The sequence below is a fragment of the Bufo gargarizans genome, unplaced genomic scaffold (genome assembly GCF_014858855.1).
Source record: "Bufo gargarizans isolate SCDJY-AF-19 unplaced genomic scaffold, ASM1485885v1 original_scaffold_926_pilon, whole genome shotgun sequence".
Taxonomy (NCBI): Eukaryota; Metazoa; Chordata; class Amphibia; order Anura; family Bufonidae; genus Bufo; species Bufo gargarizans.
This window is the reverse complement of record NW_025334759.1, coordinates 167,256-179,835: the sequence shown is the minus strand read 5'-3', so window position 1 is coordinate 179,835 and position 12,580 is coordinate 167,256. Positions and strand designations below refer to the sequence as shown.

General features: G+C 40.8%; 1 protein-coding gene across 1 annotated transcript in view; it reads left to right on the top strand.

The window, feature by feature from the left end:
- LOC122924243 overlaps positions 1-12,358 on the top strand; it is a 59,095-nt gene extending 46,737 nt beyond the window's left edge. Inside the window, exons 6-7 of the mRNA XM_044275176.1 lie at positions 5,122-5,247; positions 12,190-12,358. Of these exons, the coding sequence (XP_044131111.1) occupies positions 5,122-5,247; positions 12,190-12,266 (203 nt within the window). The 3' untranslated portion in view covers positions 12,267-12,358. The remainder of the gene's footprint in view (positions 1-5,121; positions 5,248-12,189) is intronic.
- The last annotated feature ends 222 nt before the right edge of the window (positions 12,359-12,580 follow it).

Genomic DNA, 12,580 nt, shown 5'->3' with positions numbered 1-12,580 from the left:
AAACGGATCCGTCCCCCATTGACTTTCAATGCAAAGTCTGGACGGATCCGTCTAACAATTAGACTTAGATTTTTTCTGAAATATAATGCAGACGGATTCGTTCTGAACGGATACCATCGTTTGCATTATAGGAGTGGATCCGTCTGTGCAGATACCAGACGGATCCGCTCCAAACGCAATTGTGAAAGTAGCCTAAGAAAATGTCTGTGTATTTCTTAGATGTACCAGGATGACAAAAAACATCTCCTTTTAGCATAAGTGTGCAATTATCACAATTCATGCAAGGGGAACCAATGTCCACATGTACAGACTATCCTGTAAATTATGGAGTCTTCTATAAGAGAATAAAGATGGAGTAGAAAATTCGATAATATTGCCAAAGTAATTACCCAACATCCCCCAATGATTACATATTGTAGATTAAATATACCCACTACCTCTTAGTGATAACCTGGTACATGCAGATATTGATCCTATTGGTAGTCTACTGCAACCTATGGGATATCTAAAAGTAAGTAATTTATTTATTTTTTAGTCATTTTGTGTGACTTATGCAATAAAATCTTAAGTGAAGTTTTATAAATTTGGATATAGAACAGATATCTAGCCACTTACTGTTAGACATGTAAGTGGTTCTCACTTTCTATTTTCCTTCCCAAAAAAAATTTTTTTTTTTCAAATTTCATGAAAACGTTTGAACTCCTGCATGACAATTTTTTTCCCTCCTTTCCTTTCAGGAGCTATACAGGTCCTTCTAAAAATTAGCATATTGTGATAGTTTATTATTTTCTGTAATGTACTGATAAACATTAGACTTTCATATATTTTAGATTCATTACACACCAACTGAAGTAGTTCAAGCCTTTTATTGTTTTAATATTGATGATTTTGGCATACAGCTCATGAAAACCCAAATTTCCTATCTAAAAAAATTAGCATATTTCAGCCGACCAATAAAAGTGTTTTTTTAATACAAAAAATGTCAACCTTCAAATAATTATGTTCAGTTATGCACTCAATACTTGGTCGGGAATCCTTTTGCAGAAATGACTGCTTCAATGCGGCGTGGCATGGAGGCAATCAGCCTGTGGCACTGCTGAGGTGTTATGGAGGCCCAGGATGCTTCGATAACGGCCTTAAGCTCATCCAGAGTGTTGGGTCTTGCGTCTCTCAACTTTCTCTTCCCAATATCCCACAGATTCTCTATGGGGTTCAGGTCAGGAGAGTTGGCAGGCCAATTGAGCACAGTAATACCATGGTCAGTAAACCATTTACTAGTGGTTTTGGCACTGTGAGCAGGTGCCAGGTCGTGCTGAAAAATGAAATCTTCATCTTCATAAAGCTTTTCAGTAGATGGAAGCATGAAGTGCTCCAAAATCTCCTGATGGCTAGCTGCATTGACCCTGCCCTTGATAAAACACAGTGGGCCAACACCAGCAGCTGACATGGCACCCCAGACCATCACTGACTGTGGGTACTTGACACTGGACTTCAGGCATTTTGGCATTTCCCTCTCCCCAGTCTTCCTCCAGACTCTGACACCTTGATTTCCGAATGACATGCAACAGTCCAGTGCTGCTTCTCTGTAGCCCAGGTCAGGCGCTTCTGCCCCTGTTTCTGGTTCAAAAGTGGCTTGACCTGGTGAATGCGGCACCTGTAGCCCATTTCCTGCACACGCCTGTACACGGTGGCTCTGGATGTTTCTACTCCAGACTCAGTCCACTGCTTCCGCAGGTCCCCCAAGGTCTGGAATCGGTCCTTCTCCACAATCTTCCTCAGGGTCCGGTCACCTCTTCTCGTTGTGCAGCGTTTTCTGCCACACTTTTTCCTTCCCACAGACTTCCCACTGAGGTGCCTTGATACAGCACTCTGGGAACAGCCTATTCGTTCAGAAATTTCTTTCTGTGTCTTACCCTCTTGCTTGAGGGTGTCAATGATGGCCTTCTGGACAGCAGTCAGGTCGGCAGTCGTACCCATGATTGCGGTTTTGAGTAATGAACCAGGCTGGGAGTTTTTAAAAGCCTCAGGAATCTTTTGCAGGTGTTCAGAGTTAATTAGTTGATTCAGATGATTAGGTTAATAGCTCTTTTAGAGAACCTTTTCATGATATGCTAATTTTTTGAGATAGGAATTTTGGGTTTTCATGAGCTGTATGCCAAAATCATCAATATTAAAACAATAAAAGGCTTGAACTACTTCAGTTGGTGTGTAATGAATCTAAAATATATGAAAGTCTAATGTTTATCAGTACATTACAGAAAATAATAAACTTTATCACAATATGCTAATTTTTAGAGAAGGACCTGTATATTCTGTTAACAGAATGGGACAAGATGTGGGGCCGATTTGTAATTTTTTGTGGCACCATTTAACTTCCCATAGCTTGTATTGGAAAATGGGGGGGAAAAAATATTTAGGAATGAAATTGGAAAAAAAATTGGTTTTGTTTTTACTGAGTTCACTATGCACTGAGACATTACAGACTTAGAAGTACTAAATTTGTATAGTTTTTATGATTTACTTCATAAAAAAAAACAAAAAATTTGGGTAAAACGTTTTTTCTTTGCAGTACCATATTGCCATAAATCGATAACTTTTTAATATTTCTAACTACAGAGTTGTATGAAATCTTGCTTTTTGTAGGGTGACCTTTTGTTTTTTTTCTTTACTGGTACCTTTTTTGGAGTACATATGACTTTTTAATCACTTTTTTCAAATGTTTTTGTTTTTTGGGGGGAGGGAGGGGCGAAGTGGCCAATAAGCACCAAATCAACAATTTTTATGTCTTTATCTGTTACACCATTCACTGAACAGGAAAATGCTTTAATTTTCTAATAGTTTGGACATTTCAGATGTGGAGATACCTATTATGTTTATTCTTTATATTACTTATTCATTTTATATATAGAATTGGGAGAGGGGCTGACTTAAATTTTTTACATTTGTGTTTTTTACACATACTTTTAAAAACTTTTTTCTTTAAATCCCCTTAGGGGACTTCTGATAACTTGCACCATAGACTGAAATATTGCAGTCTATGGGGTTGTCACTGGCTGCCTGTTAGGCTGTACCTGAGGCACAGCTCTGCAGGCAGCTCACTAAGACAAGCTAGCAAATCTTCAGAAAGCCCCAGGCTATCATAGCAATGGATTGAAGCCCTGCAATTTTGCAATAGGGGCTCCAGAGGAAGAAGGCCGCCATCAACTGATATAAGGGGTTAAATAACCGGGATCAGTATCATCACTAATCCTGGTGATTTCTGCGAGGTAGAGATAAGCGAAGTTTAGAGAACTTTGATTCGGCTGCTTTGCCGAATTTCACAAAAGTAATTTTTCACGAAGCACATTTCTTTCTAAGTAGCGGACACAATGATTGATTGAGAACAACGATTTTGCTGCCCCCCCCCCCCCCCCGGTCATTGAACCCCTCAGATGCCGCATTCATCACTGATCGCTAGACCTAAGATAAAAAAAATTAGGGCTTTCAGGGGTTAATTGATGAAAATAAATAAATAACATTCTCCTTATCCAGAGGCTGCCGTGACCATCTTGATAGAAGATCCTGTGAGAAATCTTGAGTGGTGACGTCATACATCACCAACTTATTCTCCCTACAATTATACTGCACTGATGATGTATAGTTACATTGTGGTGCATATGGGGTTAATTTACCATTGTCAAAAATTGTGAAACATTTATGATCACCTTACTAAACCAAAGGTTTAGTAAGTATAAGTGTGAATACCCAAAAATAGTACTCAGACATAGTGTGTACTGCGACTGGTACACTATTCTATCAGGGGAAAAACGACAGAAATAAACAGCAAGCAGGTAAAAAAAAGTCCAAGAAAGCCCAGTACAGGGCTAAAATAGAGGGTTTCCCAAATGCATCTTCCTCAGTCTTTGCTGAACAGTTTTCTGATAGAAGCCCCCACAATGGGACCTGATCGTCAATGCACATATACAGCGGTGTGAAGGGAAATATGGATTTAGAGAGATCTGACTCTGAATGTACATTTTAAAATTCATTTGCAGATAAATCTGACTGTACATAAATAAGCAAAATGACAATACTCACTCCACCAACCTAGACTAACCATTAGGCCCCTTTCACACGGGTGTTGCAGGAAAAGGTGTGGGTGCGTTGCAGAAACATGCACGATTTTTCCGCACGAGTGCAAAACATTGTAATGCGTTTTGCACGCGCGTGAGAAAAATCGGCATGTTTGGTACCCAAACCCGAACTTCTTCACTGAATACAGAATGCATAGTACAATAGCGCTGGAGGGGTTAAAAAAAATATATTTTTTTTTAACCCACCTTAATCCACTTGCTCGCTCAGCCTGGCATCTCTTCTGTCTTCTTCTTTGCTGTGTGCAGGAAAAGGACCTGTGGTGACGTCACTCTGGTCATCACATGATCCATCACCATTGTAAAAAATCATGTGATGGACCATGTGATGACCGGAGTGACGTCACCACAGGTCCTTTTCCTGCACACAGCAAAGAAGACAGAAGAGATGTCGGGCTGCGCGAGCAAGTGGATTAAGGTGAGTTAAATTATTGAATTTTTTTTTAACCCCCTCCAGCGCTATTGTACTATCGATTCTGTATTCAGAATGCTATTATTTTCCCTTATAACCATGTTATAAGGGAAAATAATAATGATCGGGTCACATCCTGATAGTCACCTAGCAACCGTGCGTGAAAATCGCACCGCACCCGCACTTGCTTGCGGATGCTTGCGTTTTTCACGCAACCCCATTAATTTCTATGGGGCCTGCGTTACATGAAAAACGCACAAAGAGCATGCTGCGATTTTCACGCAATGCACAAGTGATGCGTGAAAATCACAGCTCGTGTGCACAGCCACATAGAAATGAATGGGTCCAGATTCAGTGCGGGTGCAATGCTTTGAACTCGTACATTGCACCCGCGCAGAATACTCGCCCGTGTATTGTTCTAGTATACATATATGCAAGATATGTTTCTTTATCAATGATGAAAATACCAATAAAAAATTACTTTATCTAAAAGGGGCCTTAAGGGTGCACCCATGAACTATTTTAATGTTCAGCCATATGATCCTGGATTTCAATGGCCTTTTTTATTTTTTATTACAGCTGCAGATGTTGCTATAAGCGGACAATCCTCTGCATATTTCAAGAATAAAAAGTGTCAAGAAGCCCTCAGCATGGGGATAGAAGATACATATATAAATGAATTTATAAAGGAGCTGGAGGAAAATGGTATAACAAACAATCACAAGAAAGACCTGGATATTGTTGTGTGTGGATAATGTTTGAAATTATTTGCATAATTGTGTGAATTTATCCTTTCCAAAATTACATTTGATGTTGGCTTCATTGTTACATTTGATCATGGCTGTATGTACCATAGTGGCAGCCCATTCAACTTCTACAGGGTACATGAAGAGAGACATCACGGTCCTGGTTGGTCCCATTCTTCTTGTCTTTAGGGGGCAAGGACATGTGCAGGTTTTTGCTATTCAGAATAACTGAATAAAGTCACTTGATAAAGTAACTGATAAAGTCACTTGTCTGTGTATCTAATTTTAGTGCAAAGCCCTTAAAATGAGCATTACTAACAACTCAGTGTAGGTGAAGAAGTGTAAAGTAACAATTGGGTGTTCAGGGAGTTCATTTCCCTGAGCTGGTGAGGGGTAATGATATCTCTTTTAGCTGTCCATGGGAGCCATATTTCCATATATTTATAATGTGTGCGAAGTTCCCAGTGGGATAGTTCCTCAAGTCTTACGAGGGCTTCCACCTTACCTCTCCATTGAGATATTGATGGTGGGACTGATGATTTCCATTTCGAGGCAATCAGTATTCTCGCTGCAGCCAGCAGCTATCTCAAAAGAGACATCTTTGAGGTCGGTATAGACTTCGGTAATAAAGTCAGCAGGGCTATTACTGGACAGCAGGGAAGAGTATCTGCTTTTAATTTTAAGAATAATCCCTCAACAGCTCAAAGACTATATCCCAGAAGGTTTTTATTTTGGGACATGACCACCATATATGTAGGAAAGAACCTTTTTCGGAAAGACATCTCCAGCATCTGTTAGATACATCTCCGTACATCTTAGTCTTACAGGAGTTAAATACCATCTTGTGAGGACTTTGTATGCGTTCTCTTGTATGGTTACACATCTGGAGTAGAGTTGAGCGAACACCTGGATGTTCGGGTTCGATAAGTTCGGCCGAACTTCCCGGAAATGTTCGGGATCCGAATCCGATCCGAACTTCGTCCCCAACCCGAACCCCATTGACGTCAATGAGGACCCGAACCTTTTGGTACTAAAAAGGCTGTAAAACAGCCCAGGAAAGGGCTAGAGAGCTGCAAAAGGCAGCAACATGTAGGTAAATCCCCTGCAAACAAATGTGGATAGGGAAATGAATAAAAATAAAATAAATAAAAATTAACCAAAATCAATTGGAGAGAGGTCCCATAGCAGAGAATCTGGCTTCACGTCACCCACCACTGGAACAGTCCATTCTCAGATATTTAGGCCCAGTACCCAGGCAGAGGAGAGGGGTCCCGTAACAGACAATCAGGCTTCACGTCAGCCACCAGTGCAACAGTCCATTGGCATATATTTAGGCCCAGCACCCAGGCAGAGGAGAGAGGTCCCGTAACAGAGAATCTGGCTTCATGTCAGCAGAGAATCAGTCTGCATGTCATAGCAGAGAATCAGGCTTCACGTCAGCCACCACTGCAACAGTCCATTTTCATAAATTTAGGCCAAGCACCCAGGCAGAGGAAAGAGGTCCCGTAACAGACAATCTGGCTTCATGTCAGCAGAGAATTCAGCTGAATATAAATTTGAGGCCTAGTATTTAGGCGCAGGGTGACCGGTATAGATTTACTGACAGAATTAGACTTGGAAATGCACAGTAGCGTGTGTGTGAAGTTATTCTGAATGACCCTATGTGCACCTTGAATATTATATACCCTTTTAGGGATAGATTTCAAATAGCTCTAATACAGCAGAAACCACTAAATTATGAAATTGCTAAATTGGGAATTGTATTTCAACCCTGAACAAAAAATGTGCTTTAACGGACACTAAATAACTTGCCCAGCCACAACAGTACAGCGGTAACGACAGATTTAGCGGGATATAAATTTGAGGCCTAGTATTTAGGCGCTGGGTGACCGGTATGGATTTAGTGACAGAATTAGACTGGGATATGGCCAAAAAATAACCACACTATTGCTGGTTAAATGCACTTGGTGTGACAGCTTGACCAACCACACTACTGAGGGTTAAATGCACTTGGTGACGGGCGCAGCTTGCCCCTGATGTAGTATATGGCCAAAAAATGAACAGACTATTGCTGGTTAAATGCACTTGGTGTGACAGCTTCACCCTGATGTAGGCTTTAGCCAAAAAACAACCACACCATTGAGGGTTAAATGCACTTGGTCGCAGCTTGTGCTGGCGCACCACAAGACACAAAATGGCCGCCGATCACCCCAGAAAAGTGACTGACAAACGGTCTGGGCAGCCTAAAAACAGTGAGCAATTGAATTTCAGCAGCTCAATGATCCACAGCTGCAGATCGATCAATTAATCAAGTCCTTTGGAGGAGTTAATCTGCCTAATCTCGCCCTACTGTCGCATCCGCAACCTCTCCCTACGCTAATCAGAGCAGAGTGACGGGCGGCGCTATGTGACTCCAGCTTAAATAGAGGCTGGGTCACATGGTGCTCTGGCCAATCACAGCCATGCCAATAGTAGGCATGGCTGTGACGGCCTCTTGGGGCAAGTAGTATGACGCTTGTTGATTGGCTGCTTTGCAGCCTTTCAAAAAGCGCCAAGAAAGCGTCAAAAAGCGCCAAGAAAGCGACGAACACCGAACCCGGACTTTTACGAAAATGTTCGGGTCCGTGTCAGACACCCCAAAATTCGGTACGAACCCGAACTATACAGTTAGAGTTCGCTCATCCCTTATCTGGAGGTATTTTTCGGAGCACTTAAGATAATCTGAGTCTCTCCTTCCGAGAACTTCTTGTCTAAATCCTTCTCCCATTCCTTTAAGAAGTATAGGGAGGAGGGGTCTTCTGAGGGTAGTAAGTTCCTAATCACCGAGGAAATAATCTTTGATGGGTATTGAGTTTGTGAGACTAGTTTCTCAAACCAGTTTTAATGATGTATTCGCTTTGTTCTTTTTAAGAATAGAGCTGGTTGTATTTTTTTAGGCATGAGAGTTGCATCTGGCTGAGGTTGGGAAGTTTAAATTTACTTATTAAAGAAGCAGAGTCAAGAAAAGTGCCATCATTATCCAGTAACTCATGGATAGGCAGGGTAGAGTTATGTAGTTGGGATGGCAGGATATTAAAACTATATGTATTAAGACTAATGCAGTCCCTGATATTTATCAGTACCGATGGGTGAGTCAGACAGGATCCTCTCACATCTGAGTTTCTCCATAGTGACATTGTGGCTGACGTCAGTGGATTTCCTATGTTAGGGTGGAAGGGTTTTACGGATTCTGATAATAGCCAGGGTCTGATGGGACAACCCACTAACTTTTCTTCCAAAGGAATCCAAAGTTTATGGTCAGGTCTCCTGATCAGATCAATGATTCTATTAAGATGAACCGCTCTGTGATATCTTTTGATGGACGGAAAACCCAATTCCCCCTTTTATAAAGGGGAGGAGCAGGATCTTATTAGATATTCTGGGTTTTATATTTACCCAGATATAGGAGGAACTCAATCTTCCTGAATGACTCCAAGAAGCTGTATGGCAATCTTACTGGGAGTACTTGCAGTAGATAGGTAAGCTTGGGCACTATTAGAGAATTAAAATGTTACGTCTGCCTATCCAGGAGATAAAAGAGGGTGACCATGAATTCAAGGTTTCAGGAATGGATTTTAGTAGGGGGGGGGGGGGGTGGAATTAGCTTCATATAGATTGTTTAAGTCTGGTGTGATGTTTATTCCCAGGAATTTTATATGTGAGTGAGTCCATTCGAAAGGGGAACTTTCTTTAAGTTTCTGAATGAGTTTGGGTGGGAGTTTATATTCATCACTACTGATTTAGCCAAGTTTATTTTAAAGTTTGAGATGAAGCCAAAGACCATAAAGGTCTGGATTATAGCAGGAAACGCTTGAGTTGGGTTAGAGATCATTAGGAGTAAATCATCAGTATAAGCTGCTTGCTTAATCTCCAATGTTCCACATGACAGGCCTTTTATTTCTTTGGACTGTCTAATGAATTGTAGCAAGGGTTCAATTGTGATAATGAAGAGTATGGGAGATAGAGGGCAACCTTGTCTAGTCCCGTTATTTATCAACACCGGCTGAGAGAGAATATCATTGACTTTAATATTAGCGCTGGGAGATATGTACATAAAGAGAGCCTCTATAAAGGGGGTAGGGAAGCCTAATTTAATCAGTGTGCTTTTAACAAAGGCCCACGCCACTCTGTCAAATGCTTTTTCAGCATCTGTCCCCAAAACCACAAAAGGAGTCCTAGTCTTTCTTGCTAAGGCTATAGCATTTAAAACCTTATAAGTGTTATCTTTACCTTCACGTCTAGGAACAAATCCTGTCTGATCAGGGTGGATGAGGTTTTTTAATAGAGGTTTGATTCTGTTAGCCAATATTTTAGCATATATTTTAATATCTAGATTCAGCAGAGATATAGGTCTATAACTGGAGCATAAAGTAGGGTCCTTCTGTGGCTTGGGGATCAGAGTGATGTGCGCATTTACTGTTTGTGATGGGAAAGCTTTGCCAGCGAAAGCTTCATTTAAAGGAGTTAAGTGGGGCAATAGTCTCCTTAAAAGTGAGGTAGTAGAGCATTGGGAGACCATCTGGCCCGGGGGACTTCCCTTTGGCCGTCTTTTTTAGTGTATCTGCCTAGTTCTGAGGGTTTAATTGGAGAGCATAGATTAGTGGCTTGTTCGGAGGTCAAGGTTGGGAGATGTATTTTACTAAGGAACTCTTCTGTTCTGGCTATTTTTTCCTCTTTGAGGGCAGTAGTGTCCCGAATTTTCTATGTTGTACAGCTCTGAATAGAACCTGCGGAAGGCCTCCGCTATTTCTAAGTCATTATTGACTGAAAGTGTTCCCATCAGATCTAATAGCTGTTATTCTGGATTTCTGTTTACGCTGTTTTATTAATGCCAGCATGAACTTAGTGGGTTTATTGCCATGAGCATGACATTTATGATTAGAGGCTAGGTATAACTTGGCAGATTGTTTATTCAGAAGTTCTTTAAGCTCATCTCTAGTAGAGGAAAGTTCCAGTAGTTGCTGATTGTTATGAGAGCTTTTGTGCGAGGATTCTAATAAGGACATTTTTTTGTATAGCTCTGTCACTTTAGCTCGTCTTAGTTTGTTTATATGTGAAGCAGTAGAGATAATTTCACCTCTGATCACTGCCTTGTGTGCTTTCCATAACATATGCGGGGACACTGTTCCAGAATTATTCAGTGAGAAAAATTCTTTCAGCTTGGCCTCAATTTTATCTTTAACTTGTTGATTATCTAACAGCGTTTCATTTAGTCTCCAAATGTATGTCTTGGGAAGCGTATCAGGTGATTTAAAAGTGAGAAATACGGTGGCATGGTCTGAATGTACTATATTCCCAATGTGAGTTTCTGTACAACAGTGAATCTGGGTTGAAGGAATTAAGATGTAATCTATTCTGTGGTATGTATTATGCGGGTGGGAATAAAAGGAGAAGTCTCTCTCATTTGGGTTGTTAGCTCTCCACGCGTCAATGAGGCTACTATTATGGATTAACCTTTTAATGACACTAAGCGTTTTTCAATGGGACTGAGGACTTACCCAGGGAAGTGTCCCAATAGAGGATTAAGTGCAACATTAAAATCTCCCTGCTACGACAGCGATCCCCTCTCTAAATTCTTCAAACATCTGCCAAGTATTTTTGAACTAGGTTTTTGACCTACATTAGGTGCATAAAGGTTGGCAAAGGTATAGATTTTGAAATTTATAGTTCCTTTTACGAACAAATATCTACCTTGGGGTCGTATTTTAATTCTAACATGCTGAAGTCAGTATGTTTGTGAAGACTGATACTCACTCCCAATTTATTAGAATATTCAGAGGGACTGTGGTACCAAAGGTTAAAATAAGATCTTGACATATTGGGAATTTTGTTGTTTTTAAAGTGGGTTTCCTGACAAAAGACCATGTTAATATTTTCTTTATGCAAGAAATGAAGAATCTGGCTCCTTTTTGCAGGGATTTTAAAGTCCCTAACATTATATGTGGCTATATGTAATTCTGACATGGTGAGACTTGAGTGTGTAAAGCATTGTACTTACAGAACCCTGAACATATGAGTAGGCTGTAAGGATTACTGGACACATAGTGAGTCGAAGGTATCACTGGATCATGGAGTTTGCTGAGGAGGATGGGTGGGTAAGGGCTAAAAGGTAAGAGAAAAAACATTAACAGCAAAAAAGGAGAAAACAATAACATTCCTCTGAAAGTATTTGAGACCAGGGATATTATAACCCTTAAAGAGGGACCTAAATTGGTCGAGATCCCCTAGCTGAGGTTAGAGGAAGCTGAAGGGACAAGCCCTAAACCGATGTTCAAAACTGACATATATGTAGAAATCTTAATTCTTAACTAGGAGTTAAAGGATTAAGGAAGAAGTGAGTAATACAAGTAGCGAACAGTTACTAAGGACTAATCTCAACAAATGCATGCAATTGTATTAGCAGTAGAGTGATTATGACAGATCGTAATAAGCCACCAAGTTGTGAGCTGCTGACTGCGTAGCCCCCTCCATCCAAATCCCGAAGGGACCACAGATCACATGTTAAAGTTATCGATAGGGGAGAAGGGAAACAACTTTGGACCTCACAATCAGCAGCTCCAACACCATACCCATCTATTTGCATGTAGACATATCATGTAAAAATATTTCAAGAAAGCATGTATGAGATCAGTCCTCTTCTGAAATAATGCGTCTAGGAGTGAGTCTGCCCTGTTTCTTCTTAGACCTTTGTGACTTGCCGCTTCCGACGGTTTCCCATGAGGTGGGAGGCATGATGTCTTGTGGGATCAGGATATCATTGGTAGCTGACCAATCCGGAATGTCCACGTCTTGAATTTCTAAAGCAGCAAGAATGTCAGGGAGATCTTTAGGAGATCTCAGGATGTATTTATTTTCCTTGCAGGTGATCAGCATCCCGAATGGGAACCGCCATCTGAAAGCTATGCGTTTTTGTCTGAGGTGATCTGTGAGAGGTTTTAGGGCACGCCTCTTGTTGAGAGTAGCCGGGGCCAGATCTTGAAGATGGTTTGGGGTGAGCTGGACCGCAGAGTGAAGGCAAAAGGGCCAACAAGTGCTAAGCATCTCTGGGAACTCCTTCAAGACTGTTGGAAGACCATTTCAGGTGACTACCTCTTGAAGCTCATCAAGAGTATGCAAAGCAGTAATCTAAGCAAAAGGTGGCTACTTTGAAGAACCTAGAATATGACATATTTTCAGTTGTTTCACACTTTTTTGTTATGTATATAATTCCACATGTATTCATTCATAGTTTTGATGCCTTCAGTGTGAATCTA